The 27,903-nt window shown below is 46.2% G+C and overlaps 1 protein-coding gene across 2 annotated transcripts; it reads right to left on the reverse strand.

Annotated features, from left to right (window-relative positions):
- Positions 1 to 102: 102 nt before the first annotated feature.
- Positions 103 to 23,906, reverse strand: LOC122941619 (serine/arginine-rich splicing factor 6-like). Of its 2 annotated transcripts, XM_044299010.1 has the most exons (6): positions 23,685 to 23,906; positions 12,216 to 12,343; positions 5,643 to 5,755; positions 3,630 to 3,838; positions 2,149 to 2,184; positions 103 to 2,031 (listed from the first exon to the last, which is right to left on the reverse strand). In XM_044299010.1, the coding sequence occupies exons 1-6, from the start codon at positions 23,816 to 23,818 to the stop codon at positions 690 to 692; spliced, it is 1,962 nt and encodes a 653-aa protein (XP_044154945.1). In that variant the 5' UTR covers positions 23,819 to 23,906; the 3' UTR covers positions 103 to 689. The 2 variants fall into 2 exon arrangements, with proteins under 2 accessions (XP_044154945.1, XP_044154946.1); XM_044299011.1 differs by lacking the exons at positions 12,216 to 12,343; positions 23,685 to 23,906 and adding an exon at positions 6,055 to 7,948.
- Positions 23,907 to 27,903: the final 3,997 nt, after the last annotated feature.

Here is a 27,903-nt window from a genome sequence, read left to right on the forward strand (position 1 = left end):
TAAATCTCCCCAGTAGTGTTTGGAAATGGAGGCAGATACCCTATTTCTATATGCCCTATAAGGTCATCACGGAGGGCACCTCCAACAGCCAGTCAAAAAAGATAGGTGCTAATTTATTTTATTATAAATCACCAGCTATTTGAATATGCAGGATGTAATACCATATCTTTCCTCTGCAAGGAAAAACAGCAGACTGTTGGCGGTTCCAGGAGCTGTCATGCAGTGGCTAATATGAGACAACCCCTTTATATTTGGAAAGATGTACTTTTACCACTCAATGAGGGCACTGATGCTTTCCGAAGCAAAAATGTTCTTTATTCAATCTGAAAGACGACTAGGTGGCATTTTATCATTAAAAAAAAACAAAAACACAAGAGAACAAAAATGGCACAAAAAAAAAACAACTACGGTAATTATAAATGATCAAGTGTGCCAGATTTTAGGGTGCCATTCTCAGACATTATTGTCTGGTTTCGTGGCCATTTTACCACTTAAAAATATCGACCTCATTAAGCAACCAAAATGTTCTACAAATAAGATCATGCATTCACTGAAAAGTCTTCTTCCAACAAACTTGCTCTGAAAGTGAATTATTGGGCAGATGCTTACAGACCATGAGATATATATTAAAATGGTTTAATTTCCAAAATACCAAAATAAATAGAAAACAGAGTGCAAAGAAAGTAACTTCAAGGCTCTGTAGGGGTGGGTGGTCTGGACTGCGGTGCGGGAGGCGAGTTAGCCGATTCAGCGGGAGGTGAGTTAGCCGATTCAGCGGGAGGTGAGTTAGCCGATTCAGCGGGAGGTGAGTTAGCCGATTCAGCGGGAGGTGAGTTAGCCGATTCAGCGGGAGGTGAGTTAGCCGATTCAGCGGGAGGTGAGTTAGCCGATTCAGCGGGAGGTGAGTTAGCCGATTCAGCGGGAGGTGAGTTAGCCGATTCAGGGGGAGGTGAGTTAGCCGATTCAGCGGGAGGTGAGTTAGCCGATTCAGCGGGAGGTGAGTTTGCCGATTCAGGGGGCGGTGAGTTTGCCGATTCAGGGGGCGGTGAGTTTGCCGATTCAGGGGGCGGTGAGTTTGCCGATTCATGGGGAGGTGAGTTTGCCGATTCAGGGGGCGGTGAGTTTGCCGATTCAGCTGCTTCTTCTTCATCTACTACTACCGTTTTCTCCTCCGGGGCAATAGCTTCAGCAGGAGGTGGAGAAGGTGAAGCAGGGGCACCAGAGTTACCGTCTCTAGTCCCTTTGTCATTGCAAACAATCTCGCCTTCCTCAATTTCCTGATCAGACTCTGTAGTAAATGCTACAGTGTCCTCACTTTTGCCTTTATTAGCCTCTTTACTGCTGCTTCTATCCTCCCGGCTACGTTTCAAATTTCTCTCCCGGCTTGGACTGCGGCTTCTCCTGCCGTTCCTTCTGCTTCTTTCTTTGCTGCGACTCCTGTCTCGCTTTCTTTTCCTTTCTTCTCTGCTGCGGCTTCTGCTTCTCTCCTTGCTGCGACTGTATCTCTCTTTGCTCCGGCTTCTGTCCCTTCTCTTTCTATCCCTGGTCCTACTTCTCTCTCTCCTGTCCCTGCTTCTGTTCCTTTCTCTCCGCTTACTATCCCTCCTTTCCTTGCTGTGGCTTCTATCTCTATCATTGCTTCGGCTTCTTTCCTTTTCATCAGCATGCTTTATTGGACTTTTTTCTTGACTCCCATTCTTTTCTTCTCTCTCCTTACTAGGACTTCTTTCTTTACTTCTGCTGTCCCTCACCTTGCTCCGGCTCCGACTTGCGCTTTTATGTTCTCTACTGGGGCTTCGGCTACCTCCATTCTTTCGTGATTTGCTAAGACTCCTGCTTCTCTCTTTACTGTTACTACGGCTTCTTCCTCTCCTACTTTTGCTTACACTTCTGCTGCGACTTTTGCTCCTGCTCCTATCCCTACTTTGACTTTTACTGTCCCTTCTACCCTTGCTTAAACTTCTACTATCTCTCCTGTCTCTACTGCGACTCCTGCTTCTTCGGTCTCGACGTCTGCTCCTGCTTCGAGATCTGTAAAGGTTTTGAAGAAGAAAAAAAAAAGAAAAAAGAAAAAAAATATGATAAGCATAGGGAACATGACCTTTTTTATTCTCAAAGTCAATGATAAAATTTAGCAGTTTCACTTACCGAGATTTAGAGCGGCTGCTCCTCCATGATCGAGATCTGAAATTGGCATGAGAAATTTTAATTCAAAGTAAATAAAGTACCACAAAATTAAAAAAGGGAAACGGCTCTAGTGATTAGATATATGAATGTATGTCAATATAGGAAGCAGATTTTTCATTTTGGGCTGGCGTGAACAGCGCAAAACCAAAATGCAAAATAGAATTACTCCCCCCCCCCCCCCCCAAAACTACTGCTCCATTACATTTTTGTCAAACTAAGGGGACTTAAAGGGGTTATCCAAGTAATTTTTTTGTTCTTTCCATGTTCCTACAGCTCTGCAGGCAGTGAGGAGACCATGCTGGGCACTGAAGGCGACATACTAGAGAGAACATTGCACAAGAAGGTAGGGGGAAGCTCCTGTGTGTATTAGGCTACTTTCACACTAGCGTTCGTCGGTCCGCTCGTGAGCTCCATTTGAAGGGGCTCACGAGCGGACCCGAACGCTTCCGTCCAGCCCTGATGCAGTCTGAATGGATGCGGATCCGCCTCCGCTCGCCTCCGCACAGACAGGCGGACAGCTGAACGCTGCTTGCAGCGTTCGGGTGTCCGCCTGGCCGTGCGGATCCGTCCAGACTTACAATGTAAGTCAATGGGGACGGATCCGTTTGAAGATGCCACAATATGGCTCAATCTTCAGGCGGATCCGTCCCCCATTGACTTTACATTGAAAGTCTGGACGGATCCGAACGAGGCTATTTTCACACTTAGCTTTTATATGCTAAAATAATGCAGACGGATCCGTTCTGAACTGAGCCTCCGTCTGCATTATTATGATCGGATCCGTTCAGAACGGATCCGATCGAACGCTAGTGTGAAAGTAGCCTTAGCAGTGTCATTATACAGGTGGGACACGTAGTTCTACACTTACAAGTTGCTGTTGATTCTCCTAGCACTCAGGGCAGCTCTTGTATCCACTCCCTTAGCAGTGTCATTATACAGCTTGGACTTGTAGTCCCACACATACAACATGCTGCAGAGTCTCCCAGCAGGCAGACATGTCACTCAGGGCAGCTCTTGTATTCACTCCCTTAGCAGAGCAGTGGGAGGGGCAGAGATTGTTTTTATTGCATGTAAACAAAGGGCCAGAAAAGAACCAGGGAAATTAGGAAATATATATATATTTTTTTTTTTTGCATAAAACTTGCTTAGCTCAGTTATATATCAGATTTTCAGTGCTATATTATTTTTTTTTTACAAAACTCGGACAACCACTTTAACCAGGTTTCAGCCAAATTGCTCTTAAAAATACACTGCAACACTTCTGCAGAAGGGGGGTACCAGACCATGTGGCGGCAATAGTCGTTCATAACCCTGCTCCATTACAGAGCTGTACATGTATGGAGAGTTGTGCAAAACCCTTGATGGTAGCATGTCGACAAGGCATGAGAATCAACTCAGATTACCTACTGCAATTTACCAGCACAAAGTAAAAGACAGTTTACCTTGAACGGCTGCGAGAAGAGGAGCGTCTAGTCCCGGATGAAGCCCTATCCTCCACAAGACGAATCTTTCGGCCGTTCACCTCTTTACCATCCAGTCTTTCTAGTGCTCTCTTCATGTCTGAATATGAACGGAATTCTATGACTCCTTCATTAGGTCGGCGATGATGAGCATCAGCATAAGTGACCTCCCCAGCCTGCCGCATAAAGTCCTTAAAAATAAAAAAATAAAAAGAAGAAAAGATGGGCGGTAAAAAAGAGGAACAACTTTCCTTTTCCCATTTTAAAACACTGCCCCCCTCTCAGCTACAGGGGACTTGGAAAATCCCTTCAAAAACTTTGACACACATGTATGTCACAAGCAGGAGGCTACAGTATTTGCTGCAAACCATGACTCTGCTCACAATATGCTAGCTGATGACATTCAGTGCACAAGTCAGGAAAGAAATACCATGGACATAGGCCATCAATATAAAAAGCACCAGAAAACCTTTCAGTTACAAAAAAAATCCACATAAAGACAGTGCCAAACCTCCCCATTCCAGCACAACTGCTGCTATACTCTGCACCGCTGTGGCGATGACATGTACGTATACTGCATGTTATCGTTGCAGCTAGGGGTGGGCGATATGGCCTAAAATCTATATTGCCATATAATTTTAAGCATGTGCGATATGTGATATATATCGAAATATATTATTTTCTATATTGGGGGGGGGGGGGGATTCAACTTTTTTTTTTTTTTACTTTTTATTTAAAGGGATTCTGTCACCTCCCCTAAGGCAAAAAACGATTTAAAACCAGCCATGCAGCACAGCTTACCTGGATTAGGCTGTGCTGTTCAATCTTGAAATCCGTCCAGCAGTTAGTTCAAAAAACGAGTTTGATCAATGAGGAAATGCGTCCTGAAGGTGCCCAGAGGGGCGTTTTTTTCTTCTGAGAGAGCCCAGTCCCGCCCCTTTTTCAGTGCCCAGCCCGCCTTCCTTTTACTTCCTAACTGCCGCCTCCAGCCTGCCACAGCCTCCCCTTCCTCTCCTCCCCCTCCCTCTTGCCGAACGAAGTCTCGCACAGGCGCAGTACCCACTGAGGGCTGCGCCTGTGCGATCATCAGGAGACTGAGGGCGGCAGCTTCATCTTCGTCACTGGGCATGCGCCGAGCCCAGTGACGTCCGATGCTCGCTCTTCCCTCAGCAGGGAAGAGCGAGCATCGGACGTCACTGGGCTCGGCGCATGCCCAGTGACGAAGATGAAGCTGCCGCCCTCAGTCTCCTGATGATCGCACAGGCGCAGCCCTCAGTGGGTACTGCGCCTGTGCGAGACTTCGTTCGGCAAGAGGGAGGGGGAGGAGAGGAAGGGGAGGCTGTGGCAGGCTGGAGGCGGCAGTTAGGAAGTAAAAGGAAGGCGGGCTGGGCACTGAAAAAGGGGCGGGACTGGGCTCTCTCAGAAGAAAAAAACGCCCCTCTGGGCACCTTCAGGACGCATTTCCTCATTGATCAAACTCGTTTTTTGAACTAACTGCTGGACGGATTTCAAGATTGAACAGCACAGCCTAATCCAGGTAAGCTGTGCTGCATGGCTGGTTTTAAATCGTTTTTTGCCTTAGGGGAGGTGACAGAATCCCTTTAATAACCATTAGCCTCCTTAAGGGCTAGAACCCTTGTCATATTCACCCTAATAAAGCTCTATTAGGGTGAATAGGACTTTACACTCTCCCTGCTGCCATGTGCTTTGTGCACACAACAGCAGGGAGCCGACCATGGCAGCCACCAGCCTCTCATGTGCCCCTGATCCGCCCCCCAGCATCTCCCTTTTATCAGCCCCCTCTGGTAACTCAAACCCCCCCTCCCCCCTATTAAACAGCAGTGTAATGATGGAACTGATGGAAGTTACAAATGAGGGACCCCGATTATAAGCTTAGAATGGGCACTCAACCACTCACCCTAAGTAAGCATCAGATGCTGATTAGCATCCATTAGAATTTTAATTTGCATGCTCTTCTGCCATAAAAAAGCCTACCTTTAAGTCTTGCCAACTGCACCTCGTAGATAGGTTCTCCACTCTCAGACGATACATTGTACGAACTGGAGGTCCAAACCTGTCACTGCCACTTCTGCGGTAGCTATAGCCACCTGGGACAGAGAAGAGGGATCAGATGTGGCAGCGGTATGAATGAATATAACAGAAAGGCACACTTCTGTCCCACATATACACCAAGACATTACATCTCGGACAACTATCAGATATGCTGAACAAGTTACACATTTTCTATCCAACCCTCCCTCAGTTTTGACATTTCTCGTTCTTTAAGCCAGTATCACCATGATGCTCTGCCCAGGCACTCTTGTTTCGTCTACTAGCTGTCTATACATGCCACCCTCCCATAAACAAGTTTCCATCAAAATACACATGCACCCCAAAAGTCACTTACCTTAAAGTAAAGGGCTCGCCTTTTGCCGCCCACGCTCATCAGCCTCGGCCCCCCGCCGGCTGGTAAACCCAACGCGCTCACCCACGTACGCGCCCCCCCGTGGCACCTCCTCGGATCTCACGAGAAGAAGAGAGAGGCGGGGGAAGGAAGAGGCTGCATAGTCAATATCACTCGGAGACAGACCCAGCGTCAGCCCCATGCTAGCCTCTGCATAACCTCCTAGCGCAGTCTTATAAAATAGTGACTGAATTATTCCCCACATATCCGAGGTCATTTTTAAAATTCTATACTTAATCGTTAGCAGCAATAGGTCACAAAGGCAAAAGAAAGGTGGGTTTTGAAATATCCAAAGTTGTAAGTAACATGCAAAAAAGGGAAATAGAAAGTCTATTCTACTATGAGCAAGTTATTTTGGTGAAGCAAAAGATTCATCATCATAATTGTAAATGAAGGAAAAAAATAAATGAATTTCGAGCATTAGGCCACTTTCACACTAGCAGTTCTGTCAGGTGAATGGCCTGTCGGATCTGTCCTGCCGCTAGTGAACGTGTGCTCCAGACTGATGCTCCGTCTCCATTGACTATAATGGGGGCGGGGGTGGCGTTCCTGGTCCAGGCACGGCGAGAGGCTGCCGGAAAAAAAACTACGACATTTCTGACATTTATTCTGACAGCCTCTCGCCGTGCCCGCCCCCATTACAGTCAATGGGGACAGAGCGGCAGTCCGAGGGCACGCGTTCACTAGCGGCAGGACCGATCCAACAGCCTGTCGAAGGTCCATGCTGCTAGTGTGAAAGTAGCCTTAGTTTTGCAAAGAGGTATTGCCAAGGGACAGAGAATCATCCCGCTAGTGCCACCTTGTGGAATTGACTCCTTATGAGTCAAAGTCCAACTTACGGTATCAAGTCTTGGGACATTACTTGATGGTTCTCATTTTTTTTTTTTATGGGATACCTCTTTGCATATTATTTCTCCATGGAGCATTGCCAATAAGTCTCCATACACAGCTGGTCTCCAAGGAAAGCCAATAGCCTGCCTAGGGCCCAGTCACACGTCCGTAGTGTATTGCGTATCCACAATACACCCGACTGGCACCCCCATAGAACTGCCTATTCTTGTCTGCAATTGCGGACAAGAAGAGAACATGTTCTATTTTTTTCAGGAGCCGTGGACTGGAAATGCGGACAGCACACTGTGTACTGTCCGCATCTCTTCCAGCCCCGTAGAGAATGAATGGGTCCGAATTTGTTCCACAAGGTTGTGGAACAGATCCGGACCCATTCTACGGATGTGTGAATGGACCCTAACAGTGTTAGTTTTCAAAAGTTATAAAATGCAAATACTAAAGTATTTTTAAGTCTATAAGCCCCCTTTTTTTTTTTCAGGAAATTTTGCAGCTAAGACCGGGGGGACGAACACTTTTAAACCCTTAAAGGGGTTGGCCACCATACACATAAAAAATAAATAAATTGCACCAGATAATAACTAAAGCCAAGAGTATTAGTATACTGAGAGATACACTGTATGTATAATGTGTTCAGCATAGTATGCTCCCATAGATGAGGCTGTGTGGGCGGACGAGCTTCAAAGTGAAAGTAAAAATCCCAGTATGCATCTTCAGAGGAGTGGTCACATGACATCCCTGGCCAACTGTGATACCATAGTAACAGCAGCCCCTCAGCTGTCATTCATGGCAGACAAGTCCACATAATGGTTTTTAGACACCATGCCCCATTTGAAGTGCCCCTGATGTACCCTACAGTAGAAGCTCCCAAAAAGTAACCCCATTTTGGAAACTATGGGATAAGGTGACAGTTTTATTCATACTATTCTGGGTTACATATGATTTTTAAAATCGCTCTATATTACGTTTTTTGTTAGGCAAGGTTGCCAAAAATGGCTGTTCTGGCACAGTTTTTATTTTTAGTTTTTTTTACAACATTCATCTGACAGGTTAGATCATGTGCTATTTTTATAGAGCAGGTTGTTACAGATGCAATGATATCAAATTTGTCTAATTTGTTTGACTTTTACATAATAAAGCATTAAAAAAAAGTCTCCATTAAAATAAAATAAAAAAGTCTCCATTTTCTGAAAGCCATATATTTTTTTTATTCTTTGGGCGATTGTCTTAGGTAGGATGTTATTTTTTTTTGCGGGATGAGATGACTGTTTCATTGGTACTATTTTGGGGTGTATATAACTTTTTGATTGCTTGGTATTACACTTTGTCATGCCATCAAGCATCGGCCCGCTGCCACAGCACAACAGCCGCCCAATGAGAGAAGTCTCCTAACCCCTTCCATACAGCGGTCCCAATGGACCGCAGCATGAAAGGGGTCAAACGGCCGACATTGGTGCCAACACCGATGTTGGCCGTTTCAAGCAAAGTGTGAGCTGTATATTATAGCTAACACTCTGCTAACCGCTCCGGCTATCCTGAAACAGATCGGGGCGGGTCATATTATATATACACATACATTTTAGAAGGTTCTGATCCCCCACAGTCATGGACTGTGGGGGATCAGAACCTTTCAGCCGGTATTAGGATCCTGTGATTGGCTAGTCTGACTAGTTTGTACAATCAGCCCGGGACCGCCCTCATTGTAGCCGGGAGTTCAAACGTGCTCTTACTAGGCTCCCCACTCCGAACTCTGACAGAAATAAGCTGCTTGTACTGATAGGAATCCGCTGCTTGTTCTGCCAGAGACCAATTAGGGAGCGCACAAGTGGCAGGGGGAGACTGTACATACGCTGCTCAGGCAGATTAGGAGAGCAGCACATGTTCAGTTACAATAAAGGCATGGACAAGCTTTCTCTAAAGCTCCATGTCGCGTGCAGCCATGGACGAACTGGCTGCACGGCAGAGCGGAGATCATGGGGCGTGGCTTACTATAAAAAGATTAGCAGACATTTTTTAAATAAAGTATATTTGGAAACTCATTTTTACCCTGCCTCCAATAGTATGATATAGTGGCCAACCCCTTTAATTTTGGTTGGCAATGAATAAGTGCACTTCCCTTGAAGATATGGCAGGGGGATGAGCAGGCTGTGTGCTATTCTTTCACTTATCACAATTTAAAGAGTAGGTAAATGTCAGGGCCCCAAAATTATTTTTCACATTTACCAATGTGTTGGAAAGACATAAAACAGGCCCAAAAATGGTTACAACTCCCCATAAACAAGCATGGTTGGAACAGCCAAGTGTGCAAGTTTATTGCCAAAGAGAAAAAAAGAATAAGAAATTGGCATCTCCAGTGCCAATGATACACTAGGATAGTGACTGGGCAGCAGGCTTTGACGATTTGCCAGGTGGCCCCCATACATAGTATGTTGTTGGAGTGTTCACTGACAATTATCTGCATCTTAAAAATTTAAATTTTTCCTGGGCTTACTATTTTAGTCAGGCAGTTAAGAGGGTTTTCAAAGACTTATATACTGATGACCTATCCTCTGGAAAGGTTATCAGTATCTGATCGGTGAGGGTCCAGCACCTGGGACCCATACAGATCAGCTATATGAGAAGACCCTAGTGCTCCTGTGAGAGTGAGCTGAGAGAAGGCCACAACGAAGCACACTGCTGTACAGTGTATAGCGGCTGGGATTGGTATTGCACTCAGCCCGATTCACTTCAATGGGGAGGAGCAACGTCATGGTCATGTCACAGATGAACAGGGAAAGCTGCAGCGCTACTGCCTTCTCAAACACCCCCACTGATCAGATACTGATGACCTATCCAGAGGACGGGTCATCAGTATACAAGTCTCGGAAAAGTCTCCAGGACACATGATAAAAGAAGTACACTCACAAAACTAAGAAACAAAAAAAATGGGAATCGTAGGTTCACAACAGCTGAAGAGCCGCAGGCTGGGCATTCCTGCTGTAGAACCTCACACAGGTTGATGAAGCTGTGGGCCCTGCTGGTGCATAAATGCTCAATTGGTGGTAAATCTAGTGACCAGGCAAGCCAAGTAAGTTTTGCAATCTGGCAGAGAGATTCCTGGGAAACCTGCCATGCCAGCTGAAAGCCCTGCCACGAGAGGCAACATGTGGACTCAGGATGTCTTGGAGGATTCTGGGAGTGGTAGTTTCCAAACAGCTGGCGTGCCGGTGGTTGCTGATCCCTGTGCTATAGTGTCCCCCTACATCATATGCGATGGCTCCCCAGATTATCACACCAGCAGTTGGGGCAGTGTGACGCTCCACGGCAAAAGACGGACTGAAGCACTACAAGGCCTCCATACTCGAACCCAGCAGTCATTGGATCCCAAACAGAACCTGGATTCTTTGCTAGCCAGACTTATCGCTCACGACAGCACAGAAAACAAAGGCGATGGCGGCTGGTTGTCAATGGCAGGACACAATATCTCCTTCTGCTAAGCACCTGGACGGTCTGGGCAAAGACAGGGGTGTGTAATGAAGGTGCCACACGTGTCTGGACGGTGGACAACTAAATTGAGGGAGCTACTCATGCTTGCTGGCAGATCAAATGATTATTTGAAGTGTGTACATGTTTTCACATAACTACTGCCCCCAACACCTGTGCACACAGTGCAGTTGTGCCATGCATTCGGGATGCAGTTTTCAATTTAGCCAGTTTAGCAGTCAGTGTTCTGCATAGTGGGAAAGATTTCATTAATTTCAGCTAGCTACAATAAAAAATGCATCCTGAATGCATGTCAGAACTGCACTGTGTGCCAGCAAAATGTCTGAGTGCGTTGTAGAGGCATGTCTAGCCGTCCGTGATCTCTCACCAAGAGGTACACTACCCAGAAGCAGCCTCTGCAAGACTTCTTATAGGGGAGTGGAGGAAGCACTTTTCCGTTCTCTTGTGGCAAGACAACACTTGTAATCAGTCACATATCTGCCTGAGATAGTTTTGGAGAAATCTAAAATTAATCTGGGTGCGTTATATTTCTTTTGTCAATGGGTTTATTATTCTCCTAAAAAATTCCCTGCCCACTCGAGACCACTGACCCCTGATTGTCTGCACTGGTCATACATGTCCAGTCACATCGCTTTCAATGCAGAGCCTCAGAGACTGGCAGGGAATTTTCCAGGCGAGTCATTTTATCACATGTCCTGCCCTTTCTGCCAGACTATAAATGTCCCGTGCCATCTATTTAAGTAATAGGCAGGAACTAGAATCATAAATTCACACTAATATGCCACAGGGCTAAGATACAGAAGCTGGAAAAAAATAAAACTAAAGATATGTATTGCTCCCAAAAACTTCCAATCCCCAACTCAGGCTACGCATGTTCGGTGCAGATCTGCACGCCAGAAAAATCCACAACATACTGCAATTACAGCCACATCTCATCCACACCGAAATTGAACTGTGGTGTGGATTCATAAAACCACAACAGGTCAATTTTTTTGAGGATTTCGCCACTTTCTATGTAGAGGGATGAAATATAGAGGAAGAATGGCATGCTATTCATCTATTCATGTGTAGCTTGCTGTAGATTGCTGGCCAAAAACGCCGAAAAAAATAAAAATCCTGACTGCTCATGTACACGGTCTTGCCTTTTTTAAGGTCTGCAAATTGTGCATCCACAAAACATGGATACCAGCCGCATGCATTCCACATTTTGGGGAACGAAAAGGCCAATCCCTAAGAGAACAGTCCTATATCCTTGTCCGTGACGCTGACAAATAATAAGACATGTTCTATTTGTTTATGGAACGGCCATGCGGACATGGAATGTACACTGAGTAATTTCCGAGTTTTTTTTTTTGCAGCCCCCATGAAGTGAATGGTTCTGCATACAGGCTGCAAAAAAAAAAAAAAAAAAAAAAAACAACAGATAAAGAAAAAAAACATGTTCGTGTGAACAAGCCCTTCAAGAGAATTTGTCGTGGTACAGGTGGCTTATGCTGTGCCTTACTTACAATACAACAGCCAGCAGGCGTCCTGTACGAAGGTCCACTCTGGAAGCTCATAGCAGCATGTGCGTCATGAGGAGCACCAAGGGCATGGTGTTAATTTTCAAACAGTGTTTAACTATGAATGGCCCCTGGTCTGCTGGAGGTCCAGGGCACCGAGTGGTAGCGCCCACAAGCACTGTCTAATAGACATCATAGTTTAGAGAAATCCTGACAGATCCTTAACAGTCTCCCAAAAGCAACAATTCATGTGGCTTCCCTTTATATACTTACTGCGCAAATCTCTCCTTGGTGCCCGAGCATGTTCCACAATGATGCGCTCACCACAGAGGTCTCTCCCGTTCATTTCATACACGGCATCATCAGCATCGCGAAGATCTTCAAATTCCACAAATCCGTAGCTTAAAGAGAAACACAGCGGTACATTTAACATTTAGTAGAGCACCTGAGCTGGAGGTGAATAGGAGTAATTACGTCTCACTGGTTGATGCTGCCGATTCTGTCCGCGTTCCCCTTTGGCAGGGGCCAAGCCACCATCTGGGTCAATGAATAGGGTATATTTCCACTGGACCGGGGGTCAAGTGGATGGGTGGACCGTAGGCGCAAAAGCGCAACCAGAGTATTTTCATAAACCAATAGTTTTTTTTTTATTATTGTTATAGTGACAATGCGTTTTGGGGTTCTGCGGACCCCCTTTTCAAGTCTAAAACAACATATACACAAAAATTTGAAACACACTGGTGTGCCTCAGGTTACAGAAATGTCCGGTAAAAGGAGATAATACTGGATAAAAAGTAGTGGTAACATGACCGTCACGAGTAATGATAGTAATAAAAGTGATAACATGACCGTCATGGGTCATGAGGTAGTGACTGGATAAAAGGGTACATAAATACGTAAATGCAAAGCAGTTAATGCTATAAAAAGTCAATAAATAAAGATTGAGAGCTAGGTATGAATTGTAAAAACAAAACATAAAAAATATATATAAGCATATAAAGTATAAATATCTAAAACATATGCACACACATATATACACACACACACACACACACAAGTATAAAATGGGTGCCGGTTGGAATTAAGGCTGAATATTAGGATTAGACGGCGCAATAGCAGGTGATATACAGGTCCTTCTCCAAAAATTAGCATATTGTGATAAAGTTCATTATTTTCTGTAATGTACTGATAAACATTAGACTTTCATATATTTTAGATTCATTACACACAACTGAAGTAGTTCAAGCCTTTTATTGTTTTAATATTGATGATTTTGGCATACAGCTCATGAAAACCCAAAATTCCTATCTAAAAAAATTAGCATATCATGAAAAGGTTCTCTAAACGAGCTATTAACCTAATCATCTGAATCAACTAATTAACTCTAAACACCTGCAAAAGATTCCTGAGGCTTTTAAAAACTCCCAGCCTGGTTCATTACTCAAAACCGCAATCATGGGTAAGACTGCCGACCTGACTGCTGTCCAGAAGGCCATCATTGACACCCTCAAGCAAGAGGGTAAGACACAGAAAGAAATTTCTGAACGAATAGGCTGTTCCCAGAGTGCTGTATCAAGGCACCTCAGTGGGAAGTCTGTGGGAAGGAAAAAGTGTGGCAGAAAACGCTGCACAACGAGAAGAGGTGACCGGACCCTGAGGAAGATTGTGGAGAAGGACCGATTCCAGACCTTGGGGGACCTGCGGAAGCAATGGACTGAGTCTGGAGTAGAAACATCCAGAGCCACCGTGTACAGGCGTGTGCAGGAAATGGGCTACAGGTGCCGCATTCCCCAGGTCAAGTCACTTTTGAACCAGAAACAATCGGCAGAAGCGCCTGACCTGGGCTACAGAGAAGCAGCACTGGACTGTTGCATGTCATTCGGAAATCAAGGTGCCAGAGTCTGGAGGAAGACTGGAGAAAGGGAAATGCCAAAATGCCTGAAGTCCAGTGTCAAGTACCCACAGTCAGTGATGGTCTGGGGTGCCATGTCAGCTGCTGGTGTTGGTCCACTGTGTTTTATCAAGGGCAGGGTCAATGCAGCTAGCTATCAGGAGATTTTGGAGCACTTCATGCTTCCATCTGCTGAAAAGCTTTATGGAGATGAAGATTTCATTTTTCAGCACGACCTGGCACCTGCTCACAGTGCCAAAACCACTGGTAAATGGTTTACTGACCATGGTATTACTGTGCTCAATTGGCCTGCCAACTCTCCTGACCCGAACCCCATAGAGAATCTGTGGGATATTGGGAAGAGAAAGTTGAGAGACGCAAGACCCAACACTCTGGATGAGCTTAAGGCCACTATCGAAGCATCCTGGGCCTCCATAACACCTCAGCAGTGCCACAGGCTGATTGCCTCCATGCCACGCCGCATTGAAGCAGTCATTTCTGCAAAAGGATTCCCGACCAAGTATTGAGTGCATAACTGAACATAATTATTTGAAGGTTGACTTTTTTTGTATTAAAAACACTTTTCTTTTATTGGTCGGATGAAATATGCTAATTTTTTTAGATAGGAAATTTGGGTTTTCATGAGCTGTATGCCCAAATCATCAATATTAAAACAATAAAAGGCTTGAACTACTTCAGTTGTGTGTAATGAATCTAAAATATATGAAAGTCTAATGTTTATCAGTACATTACAGAAAATAATGAACTTTATCACAATATGCTAATTTTTTTAGAAGGACCTGTATATTAGATGGTAGATGACTGGTTTTTGATGGCGCGTCTGGACATGAATCCTGATGGTAATGTGTAATGCCAATTAACAGGTAATATCATGGTTGGTTAAGGGTTAAAGTGTGCAACAATTCGATTAGGCATAGGATCAGGGTGCAATATAACTGCAGCGTCAACCGTAAATAATACTTGGAACCTCAGCTTTACTTTCACAAGTTCAAGGACCTCAATCGACTACCTGGACCTGGGTTTTGTATTCTGAATGCAATACAATACGGACAAAAACCTTTTTCAAGAAAGTGGACGGTAACAGTTACCTAGATTACAAGAGTGCGCACTACAAAAAATGGAAAGAGAACATTCCTTTTAGTCAGTTTTAAACGAATTAGGAGGAATTGCTCATCTACGAATGATTTTATCACGCTAAGCCAGAATGTACGCTCTAGATTCCAGAACAAAAACTACCCAAAAGGCATAATCGAAGGGGCCTTCAGGCGAGCATACAAGCAGAGCCAAGAGGAGTGCCTCACAACAAAAAAGAAGGCAAATACAATGATAGACCGGGCAAAATTCAAATCTTCCTTTATCACCACCTTCAATCCCAACCATGGAACACTGAGGAAAATCATAACCAAACACTGGCATATCCTGAGGGCCGATCCCTATCTTAAAGAAGCCATTCTCTCCAAGCCCCACTTCACATTTAGGAGGGCCCGCACACTAAAGAGTGCACTAGCCCCGAGCAAATTAAAGAGAATAAAACGCGCTACCTTGACCACATCCGAATGGTTCCCTGAACCTAAAGGGAGCTACAAATGCAGCCATAAACTATAAGTCTTGCGATGACATCAATAATCGTTTGACGACCTTCAGGAGCAACACCACAGGAGAAGAATTCACTATCAAAAGCCTCATGAATTGCGCCTCAAGTTTTGTGATCTACCTTTTAGAACGCGCCTGCGGAAAGCAATACGTAGGTCACACCACCCAGACCCTCAAAGAACGCCTAAACAATCATAGATGGAAGATCAAGCAAGGCTATCTTCAACACAGTGGGCCAGATTTATCATGACTCTGACAGGTCACTCCACTTTAACATATGGCTAAAGTCAGTTTTAGCCAAGTCAGATTTATGATCGGCCCTTTAAGACTGTAATAAATGTGCTTTGACGGTAGCAGTTTATCCGTCAGTAAGCAGCTTTACAAAAGTCACACGTTTTTATTAAAAAGTCTCATAAGATAAGCATGGTCCTCACTGGAGTGAAATTGCGACTTTTTAAATAGTCTCAATTAGGGATCGACCGATTATCGGATTTACCGATATTATCGGCCGATATTCAGGATTTTGAACGCTATCGGTATTTATTTTGCCGATATTCCGATAGCGTATAAGGAACACAGATCGCGCTGCTGACAGCGCTCTCCGTGTTCCCTCAGCAGCAGCACAGGGGAGAAGGAAGCAGTGTCTCCTCCCCCTGTGCTGCTGCTGCCAATGAGAGGGCAGGGGACAAGAGGAGGGGAGGAGCTATGGCCACTGCGCCACCAATGAAGCTTAATCTCTCATTTATTCATATACAGGAGGCGGGAGCTGGCTGCGCAGTATCACATAGTCAGCTCCCGACCTCTATGAGCAGTAGCTGCGATCTGCGGTAGTTAACTCCTCAGGTGCCGCGGATCGCAGCTACTTGTCATAGAGGTCGGGAGCTGACTATGTGATCCTGCAGCCAGCTCCCGCCTCCTGTATATGAATAAATTAGAGATTAAGCTTCATTGGTGGCGCAGTGCACCCCCCCAGTATTAAGCATTGGTGGCGCAGTGCGCCTCCCCCCCCCAGTATTAAGCATTGGTGGCGCAGTGCGCCCCCCCTCCCCCCCCAGTATTAAGCAGTGGTGGCGCATAGGGCCCCCCCCACCCCAGTCGCAGTGCGCGCCCCCCCCCCCCCCCCCCCACAGGATCCCCTCTCCCCTGCTCCTCCGATCGGAGCCCCAGCAGTGTAATGCTGGGGCTCCGATCGGTTACCATGGCAGCCAGGACGCTATTGAAGCCCTGGCTGCCATGATGAGCTCCATGCTGCTGTGTGCACAAAGCACAGAGCAGCAGGGACAGCGTGAGCTCCTATTCACCCTGATAGATCTCTATCAGGGTGAATAGGACAAGGGTTCTAGTCCCTAAGGGGGCTAAAAGTTAGTTAAAAAATATATATAAAAAGTTACAAAAAAAAAACCACCAAAATATTAAATATAAATCAAAAAGAAAGATTTACAAAAAAAAAAATATACACATTAACAATAAACATTAATTTTCAGCAGATTTGTGGGAATTTTTTTTTTTTTCAAAAATAAAAATTCCCAGAATATCGGTATAAATTATCGGCTATCGGCCTGAAAGTTCACAAAATATCGGTATCGGCCCTAAAAAAATCAATATCGGTCGATCCCTAGTCTCAATAGTAAATCTGTCTAGAGATTCATTTACATAAGAAAACACGCCCACTTTCAGAAAACTGGCGAGCATAGTGCAGAGCAGAAAAAAAGTCGCAAATTTCTGCGCAGTTTAAGCGATTGCGCAAAAATTTGCACCTTTTTACTCTATTATCCTGACTTGAACTAATGATAAATCTGGCCCAGTGTGTCCAGACATTTCCTGGCGACTCATGACAAGGATCCAACTAAGCTAACCATCACGCCCATCGAACATATCTCTGACGGTTGTTCTGACAGGTTCAGAACTTTACAACGGAGAGAAATGTTTTGGATATGCAAACTCCAAAACATTGGAACTAGGGCTGCAACGATTAATCGATGTAATCGATAACTGGATTCGTTGTCGACGAATCCAGTTATCGAATAATCGCCGATTCGTTGCTATGCGGGCGGGCGGTTTACTTTAAGTCGCTGCATCTTTATTTTACCTTACAATCGTGACGCTCCAGTAACAACTACAGGCAGAGCGGAGGGCAGCGTAACGTTACTTACTCACGTGACGCACATGCTCCGCCTCCTTCATTAATAAAGTGGGCGGAGCAGGTGCATCACGTGAATAAGTGACGCTACGCCGCCCTCCTCTCTGCCTGTAGTTGTTACTGGAGCGTCCCCCTCTCCGGCGCTGCTATGGAGAGGGGGATCTGTCTATGGCACCGCTATGGGGAGGGGGGATATGTGCACTGTTATGGGGAAAGGAATCTGTGCACTGTTATGCCCATAACAGTGGACAGATCCCCCTCTCCATAGCAGCGCCACCGACAGATCCCCCTCTCCATAGCAGCGCCACCGACAGATCCCCCTCTCCATAGCAGCGCCACCGACAGATCCCCCTCTCCATAGCAGCGCCACCGACAGATCCCCCTCTCCATAGCAGCGCCACCCACAGATCCCCCTCTCCATAGCAGCGCCACCCACAGATCCCCCTCTCCATAGCAGCGCCACCCACAGATCCCCCTCTCCATAACAGCGCCACCCACAGATCCCCCTCTCCATAACAGCGCCACCCACAGATCCCCCCATAACAGTGCCATCCACAATTTGTTTTAATATGGCCTTTGAATATAATTTTTCAAGTAAAATCATATAAACCGCTTTGTTTTGTAATTTTGTCGTTTTTCCCGATTAATCGTAGAAATTAACCGGCAACTAATCGATTATTCAAATAATCGTTAGCTGCAGCCCTAATTGGAACCGTACGGCCTTAACGAAAGCCTTGAAAACAATTGCTTCTAATTCCACATACTACTGGACCACTTTCCCATTACGCCCTCCATCCTCAGATCCATATCCACTATATCACCTCATCCAATCACACCATGCCCAGCAAAGCCTCGTTCTCATTCCTCCCTTTTGCCTCCACCCCTCCTTCCCAACCTCGATCTCAGCATCCGAAAGCCTTTAGCCCCCCCCCCCATATCCCCAGCATTATCTCCACCCCATCCACAGACCCTAGACACCGTCCCCACCCACCTCCACTGCCTTTCTTCCCTCTCCCATCACCCCCCCCCTCTTCCCATCCACATCTTTCCCTTCATCATGTTGTCTCCCAACCATAGCTCACTCCACACCCCTCCCCTTCATATCCACCCCCTTCCACAGCCACCTACATCCCCAGCCTCACTGCATTCACTCTTGGCCCCACCTCCCAACCCAAGACACTGGCCCCGCCCCTTTCCAACACCATCCCCTCATTCTGTCACTCCCAGCCGTCCCTTCCCTGTGCCCTTCTCTATCACACACAGTCCGTAACTTCTCACCATCCCTTAGCACTGCCGGGGTATCATTGCCCCATATAGCACAGATCCCGCCATGTCTCCATCCTCTACAACGCAGCACCCTCGCCCCCCATCGCATCACCTAGGACCGCCCTCGCCTCTATCCACACGCCGGAACCTCACACCGGCCGTCCCATCACCGGGCCGGGCTCCGCCCACATACACACCCACTCCACCATCAATGGGCTAGTAACCAGCTCCGCCCCTTTAGGGCGGTCCCACCAACACTGCCCGCCCAGACCGGCCCCTTATAGCCAGCCCAGCGCGCGCTCAATAACATACAGCCTCTGGATGCCACATGCCAGGAGCTTGAAGCAGCGCTCTCTCCACCGGTAAGACCCCCAGCACCTGCCTTTCCCCTCCACTCGCATGCCTCTGTACTTTAACCTCTTCATGCCACTTGTCCCCCAACCCTCATTATAACCACCACACCCCAGTTCATGCTTGTTCCTCTTACCATGATTAGCACTACCAGTCTATATTAATTCACCCCACCCTTACAACCACATAAAAATTTGTACGGCTGACGCTGCAGTTATATTGCACCCTGATCTTATGCCTAATCGAATTGTTGCACACTTTAACCCTTAGGCCTCTTTCACACTTGCGTTGTCCGGATCTGTCATGTACTCCATTTGCTGGAATTACACGCCGGATCCGGAAAAATGTAAGTGAACGGAAAGCGTATATGAACGGATCCATCTTCAAAAAGTGTTCAGTGTTACTATGGCAGCCAGGATGCTGGTTGCCATAGTAGTATACTTACCGCCCGTGCGGCTCCCAGGGCGCTCCAGAATGACGTCCGAGCGCCCCATGCGCATGGATGACGTTTCCATGCGATCACGTGATCCATGCTCGTGGGGCGCCCTGACGTCACTCTGGAGTGCCCCGGGAGCCGCACGGACAGTAAGTATACTGCTCCCTACTACACTTTACCATGGCTGCCAGGACTTTAGCGTCCTGGCAGCCATGGTAATCATTCAGAAAAAGCTAAACGTTGTATCCGGCAATGCGCCGAAACGACGTTTAGCTTAAGGCCGGACCCGGATTAATGCCTTTCAATGGGCATTAATTCCGGATCCGGCCTTGCGTCAAGTGTTCAGGATTTTTGGCCGGAGCAAAAAGCGCAGCATGCTGCGGTATTTTCTCCGGCCAAAAAACGTTCCGGTCCTGAACTGAAGACATCCTGAACGGATTTCACCCCATTCAGAATGCATGGGGATAATCCTGATCAGGATTCTTCCGGCATAGAGCCCCGACGAAGGAACTCTATGCCGGAAGAAAAGAACGCAAGTGTGAAAGAGCCCTTAACCAACCATATTACCTATTAATTGGCATTACACATTACCATCAGGATTCACGTCCAGACGCGCCATCAAAAACCAGTCATCTACCATCTAATATATATCACCCGCTATTGCGCCGTCTAATCCTAATATTCTGCCTTAATTCCAACCGGCGCCCATTTATACTCATATATTTTATATTTAGTTTTTACAATTCATACCTAGCTCTCAATCTTTATTTATTGACTTTTTATAGCATTAACTGCTTTGCATTTATGTACCCTTTTATCCAGTCACGACCTCATGACCCATGACTGTCATGTTATCACTTTTATTACTATCATTACTCGTGACTGTCATGTTACCACTACTTTTTATCCAGTATTATCTCTTTTTACCAGACATTTCTGTAACCTGAGGCACACCAGTGTGTTTCTAATTACAGATGTTGATTCAGTTACATATTTATTCCCAGATAATTCTTGTACAGTCACTCAGAATTGAGAAAGCTCGTTGGAAGAACAAGTGAAATGTTTTCATTCTGGCAACGGAACTGCCTGCCGGATCCTCACAACGCAAGTGTGAAAGTACCCTTAAAGGGGTTGTTTCACTTCAGCAAGTCGCATTTATTATGTAGAGAAGGTTAATACAAGGCACTTAAAGGGAACCCGTCACCGGGATTTAGGGTATAGAGCTGAGGACATGGGTTGCTAGATGGCCGCTAGCACATCTGCAATACCTAGTCCCCATAGCTCTGAGTGCTTTTATTGTGTAAGAAAAACGATTTGATACATATGCAAATTAACCCGAGATGAGTCCTGTACGTGAGATTAGTCAGGGAAGGACTCATCTCAGGTTAATTTGCATATGTATCAAATCGCTTTTTTTTTTTTACACAATAAAAGCACACAGAGCTATGGGGACTGGATATTGCAGATGTGCTAGCGGCCATGTCCTCAGCTCAATACACAAAATCCCGGTGGCAGGTTCCCTTCAACTAATATATTGTGATTGTTCATACTGCTTCCTTTACTGGCTGGATTAATTTTTCCCATTACATTATACACTGCTCGTTTTCACGGTTACGACCACCCTACAATCCATCAGTGGTGGCCGTTCTTGCACACTATAGAAAAAAAGCACCAGCCTGAGAGGCCATCACTTTTTTCTCTAAAAAATCCACTGATGGATTGCAGGGTGATTGTAACCATGCAAACGAGCAATGTATAATGTGATGGAAAAATAAATCCAGCCAGTAAAGGACACAATATGGACAATCACAGTACATTAGTAAGTGCCTTGTATTCACTTTGCCTACATGATAAATGCCACTTGAAGTGCCACAACCCCTTTAAAAGGGGTTTTCCGGGATCTTAATACTGAAGACTTATCCTCAGGATCGGTCATCAATATCAGATTCACTGGGGTCCAACACCCGCACCGATCAGTTGTTTGAAGAGAAGGCCACGCTCCGTGTGAGTGCAGCCTTCCTTTATTTTTTACTCTCCATCGACAGCGGTGCAATTAAAAGCCGCACCATTCACTTCTATGGAACGGCTCCTTCCTATTCACGTGTACACTACAGTCCCATAGAAGTGAATGGATGCCTTGTAGTTACACCTGCTGACCGCTGTCAATGGAGAGCAGGCAAACAATGAAGGAAGGATGCGCTCACACGGAGCTGCCTTCTTACAACCAGCTGATCAGCAGGGATGATGGGAGTTGGACTCCCACCAATCTGATATTGATGACCTATCCCGAGGATAGTTGATGAATATTAAAATCCAAGAAAACCCCTTAGTGGCCACCCATACAACTTTTTCTTAGGCTGGGGCGATGCATTTTTTTTTTTTTTTTTTTACGGCGGCCAAGTCTAAGCACTACGCGGCGGGAGAGAGCCGCAGGAATGCCGATCCAGGCTGTTTAACACTGTAAAGTGCTTACAGAGGGAGCGGACTGTCTCCCTTCGGCACCCCGCAAACGTGAACGCGGGGTGCTGATGTGTGTAAAGGCTGCCTGGGGTCTGATGTAGGCCCCAGAACAGCCTTGAGTAATTCCCAATAGCCTGCGGGTCTATGTTAGAATAGCACTGAAAATGCATTATCTAGGGATAATGCATTGCATTTTAAAAGCAATCAAAAAGCTGCCTGTTTATAGCCCCCTTGTGGGACTATTAAGTGGTATAAAAAGTTTAAAAAAATAACTCATTTATCCAATTTTAAAAAAATCCCATTAAAAAAACTCTCCATTGAAAATACACTTTTCAAGGAAAAAAATTAATAAATCTTGCCCAAGTTTGGTATTGCCGCGACCGGAACGACTGTGACTTCATAAATATCATGTAAATTATCACTGACAGTGAACACCGCAAAAAATAAAGACAGAATTCTAATTTATTCTTAGTTGCGTAATAACAAGCGATCAAAAAGCGCCATTTACCCCAAAAAGGCACCCATTAACAATACAAGTTGTCCCCCAAAAATCAAGCCCTTACAAAACGCCATAGAAAGAGAAATAAGTTATGGGTCCTGTGAAAGTGCAATGCAAAAAGAAGAAGAAAAAACGATGTATTTGGTATCACTGTAATCGTCCTGAGCCAGAGAATATTGATATTATGCATACAAAAAAAGAACGCCGTCAAATTTTGGCAGTATTGCTGTTTTTCCCATCTCCCTTCCAAAAGTTGTGTGTACTCCAAAATGGCGCCATTAAAAAGACTAATTATTTCGCAAAAAACAAGCCCTCATAAAGCTATGCAGACTGAAAAATAAAAAAAGGTATATCTCTTGGAATGCAACGATGGGGAAAAAAAAAGTTAAACGCTTGGTCAGTAAGGCCCAAAACAGGCTGCGATTCTCTCAGAACCGCAGTGTTTTACCGTGAAACGACCATGAAGTGTAAATGGACTTCTAGGAACAAAAATTGAAGGGGAATACTGGTTATAAAATGTAAAGGGGCTTTTGGGGAGTTCAACATGGATGGCCTATCCTCAGGACAGATCATCAATATCGGCTCAGTGGGGGGTCGAACACTAGGGACCCCACGATCTGCTATTGGAAGAGGTTGAAGGGCTCGGGACTCCGTTCACTTGAACAGGACTGAGCTGCCACCGATGAACCGTGATGTCAATGGCCTAGGAAGAGCCCACAGCCCGGCTGATCAGCGGGGGTCCCGGGAGAAACCACTGTAACCTATGGGCTGCACGCCACACATGGACAGTGCAGAAACAGTGTGAACAGCGCCTTAGTGAACTGCTGGGTCATCAGCAGGTGTGTGGGGGAGGCCTCCATACATGACCCTTCCTTGTCGCTGGAGACAGGTGGCGCCAGGTAGCCGCTTATCTCGCACTCAGTACTGCAGTGGGCAGTCATGGAGGCACGTGCTTGTGTGTATGCTCCATGCGGTCCGCCCCGCCGGTCACCGTGGAAGAACCCTATCGGAGGCGGCTCCACACGAGTAGCCGGGTCAAGAGGGAGAGACGCCACCAACGTCTCCCGGAAAGCTCGAGCACTCACCCCTTCTTCAGGTCCACCTCCACGATCTTGCCGAAGCCCTTGAAGAAGCGCTCCACATCCCTCTCCCGGACCCGATGGCTGAGCCCTCCAATGTACACCCTCGGTAACACCGAAGACGACGACGACCGCGACATGTTGCACGGTGGTGAGAAAACTGCGCAACACACAACGTCGGCTCCCAAAACGCAAACACCAAAGCGCGGGCTCGGAACCGGAAGTGCAAATGAGGGCAGGCGACGCAGTGCGTGGAATAACGAAGCTACGTGATGGCGTATTTCCGGGAAGGCACGTGTGGGCGGAGCCTACGAAAGAGTGTCAATGTCAGGATAGACCGGCCACTGTAGTGCTGTGTAGGAGGACTAAGTGTCCCAGCATGCTTTACACTCCCCTGTTGTGCATGGAATGTATCAGAGTCCTAAGAGAGATCCCTGAGGTGCAGTGTCCAGCACAGGATCAGCCCTCTAAGGCCCTGTCACACGAGCGTGACGGATTAGGTCCGGGTGCGTTCAGTGAAATTCGCACCATTTTCCAAGCAAGTTCAGTTAGTTTTGTCTGCGATTGCGTTCAGTTCAGTTTTTTCTGCGCGGGCACAATGCGTTTTTCACACGCGTGATAAAAAACTGAAGGTTTGCAAACAAATCTCTTAGCAACCATCAGTGAAAAACGCATTGCATCCGCATTTGCTGCTGGATGCAATGCGTTTTTCACTGAGGCCCCATTCATTTCTATGGGGCCAGGGCTGCGTGAAAGACAGAATATAGAACATGCTGCGATTTTCACGCAAGTCAGTGTTCAGGCAATGATTTCCATCTCAGACTTTTTTTTTTTTTTTTTTTAGGGACATTCCCCATTTTGGACCCCAGTCCCTCTGAGTCTCTTTTCTCCTTTAAGGGGTAATAATTTCCATCTCAAACAATCGCTAGGATATGCCCCCATTGTCTGATAGGTTAAGATCCCACCTCTGGAAAGGGGGAAGGTGGCCAGACCCAGCATCCTTCTTCAAGCGCTCTCCCCATAGTAGTGAATAGGAGCACACTGCGCTTGCGTGGCCACCCACCACTCCCATTAATTTTTATGGGGCCGACGGAAATAGTCGAGCCAGCACTTGGCTATTTTCGGCATCCCCATAGAAATTAATAGAGGGCAGCTGCGCATGTGTCGTGCACCCTCCACAACTTTTGGGGCTCCGTTCTCTGTGTAGGTGTGGGTCCCAAAGGTGGGAGCTGCACCTATCAGACAATGGGGGAATATCCTAGTGATATGCCCCCATTGTCTGAGATGGGAAAACCCCCTTTAAGATGTCATACAGTCCATGATGTCATAAAGTGCATGTGATGCCTCACAATATGATGTTGAACTGTTGGGACCTTGTGCCAAGAAGACGTTCTTACTAGTCACTCAACAAGGGGTGGACTTGTGCCCTTGGAACAAAAAAAAAACTAAAAGTGCCCCCATGTTGGAGGCAGGTCCAGATTGACAAAAGGCCGAGCTAATGCAAGTAGGCAGGCACAAGAGAAGTACCATAGTGCAGCACCAAATACCGCCCAAGCAGAACCAAATACCACAGAGTAGCTCAAAATACGCTGCAGTATTCAATTGTATCTCCATCCTAGAGACAGTTGAATTCAGGAGGGGCACCTGCGGCCAGCTGCCAGGTGTACAAGTACCTGATGGTTCTACCATTTATTAATGATGAAAGCATTAAATCGTCATGTACCTGGTCGTTGGCCATGAGGAGGAGACCAGGGAGGATTTGGCATTTCTGGACCCCAAACAAAGTTACATCACGCTGCTGAGATCTGCCCAGTCTCATCGCTAAGTTCTACCCCCGCTGACCAGAGCCCAATTCTCAACTTACCAGTGCAGTCGGCCCTTTTAGTACTGCTCTACCACTGGGAAGGGCCGCAGCTGAACTGGTTGCACAGGCAGTAGTTCTGCCCCTTCAGTTGTTTTTTCAGCCAACTGCTTATGCCCCTTCCCCCTATCTCTGGGGTCCCAAGCATTTGCTTGGTTTGAATGGTGGTAAAGTCCACCACTGATGGAAGATACACTATTTTGTGTATCTACTAGGGATCGACCGATTATCGCATTTACCGATATTATCGGCCGATATTCAGGATTTTGAACGCTATCGGCATTTATTTTGCCGATATTCCGATAGCGTATGGGGAACACAGATCGCGCTGCTGACAGCGCTCTCCGTGTTCCCTCAGCAGCAGCACAGGGGAGAAGGAGCAGTGTCTCCCTCCCCCTGTGCTGCTGCTGCTGCCGCCAATGAAAGGACAGGGGACAAGAGGAGGGGAGGAGCTTTGGCCACTGCGCCACCAATGAAGCTTAATCTCTCATTTATGCATATACAGGAGGCGGGAGCTGGCTGCACAGGATCACATAGCCGGCTCCGGGCCTCTATGAGCTGTAGCTGCGATCTGCGGTAGTTAACTCCTCAGGTGCCGCGGATCGCAGCTACTTGTCATAGAGGTTGGGAGCCGGCTATGTGATCCTGCAGCCAGCTCCCGCCTCCTGTATATTAATAAATTAGAGATTAAGCTTCATTGGTGGCGCAGTGCGCCCCCCCAAGCCCCCCAGTATTAGACATTGGTGGCGCAGTGCGCCCCCCCCCCCAGTATTAAGCATTGGTGGCGCATAGGGCCCCCCACCCCAGTCGCAGTGCGCCCCCCCCCACAGGATCCCCTCCTCCCCTGCTCATCCGATCTGAGCCCCAGCAGGGTAATGCTGGGGCTCCGATCGGTTACCATGGCAGCCAGGACGCTATTGAAGCCCTGGCTGCCATGGTAAGCTCCATGCTGCTGTGTGCACAAAGCACACAGCAGCAGGGACCGCGTGAGCTCCTATTCACCCTGATAGATCTCTATCAGGGTGAATAGGACAAGGGTTCTAGTCCCTAAGGGGGCTAAAAGTTAGTAAAAAAAAAAAAGAAGTTACAAAAATAAAAACACCAAAATATTAAATATAAATGAAAGAAAGATTTACAAAAAAAAATAAAAAATACACATTAACAATAAACATAAATTTTCATCAGATTTGTGGGAATTTTTTTTTTTTTTTCAAAAATGAAAATTCCCAGAATATCGGTATAAATTATCGGCTATCGGCCTGAAAGCTCACAAATTATCGGTATCGGTATCGGCCCTAAAAAATCTATATCGGTCGATCCCTAGTATCTACCATAGAATTGTATGAAGTGGCAGCATACATGCTTGGTCAGTGGTCACCTCTCAAAAAAAACTCCCCTCTCCACCATTGCCCAGGAGTAGGGATGGAGGTCCTCTTGGTGTGGATCCCGGTGGTAGAATTTTTACAGGTTACAGTACTACATCGCCTATGTTAAGGCAGTGCTATAACACATCCATCGTGCTCGTTTGCACTGGCCTGATTGCACAGGCGACGCAAACAAAATGTGAGAGGAAGAGATTGCTACCACAGTCGTTCCTTGATTTTTGGCAGGGCCATGTGCCGACGAGAATTGGGTATCTGTCATCCTAATGAAAGACGCCCATCAACAGACAAACGAGCCTTGGTCTGCTTTTTGACTAATCGGCTGCTCTATTATACTGGCCAACTCTCAGGAATGGGGATTCCTCTGAATCCTTGTTCCCAATAATTGGTCCAAAACTCATGCAGTCTAATAAGGCCCTAACTATGTCACATTTATCACCAATACTGTTGTTACGGTGATATCATCAGTGATTCCAGCCTCAGGATTAACATCATGGAGAGGTTTGAAGGTCTCCATAGCTTTGTAGACCTTAGGTAAAGGTGGATACAAACCAGCATTGAGGGGGAGGCAGAACAGATACCAAATATGAAAGCTTTGTGGAGCGTGATTGTTTCTAAAGAAAACAGAGGAGAAATCCATTGCTGGTTGTGGGATTTGAGATGATATTTTGATAAATATGCAGTATAAGAACTACACGTAGATGGAAGGCCCCTTTAATTATATTAACATGGCCTCTTACACAAGCTCATAAGGTCAGCCATTTATTAAAGCCCTATGTTTCTCTGTTCCTTTCTTTTCAATACAGGATATTTAAAGGTCTGCCGAGTTTATTTTCTCCAGCCTGACATTTACTCTGATATGACACCATGCCTGTGTATTTAGATGGTGTGCTTTTCATTTGCATGGAAATCTGCGCCATTCACTTTTTTAGCCCAAGAGAGTTAGGAGCAGTCACGAGCTACTGGTTATTGTGAGGCCTTG

This window comes from Bufo gargarizans, chromosome 6 (genome assembly GCF_014858855.1).
Source record: "Bufo gargarizans isolate SCDJY-AF-19 chromosome 6, ASM1485885v1, whole genome shotgun sequence".
In the NCBI taxonomy this organism is placed as follows: Eukaryota; Metazoa; Chordata; class Amphibia; order Anura; family Bufonidae; genus Bufo; species Bufo gargarizans.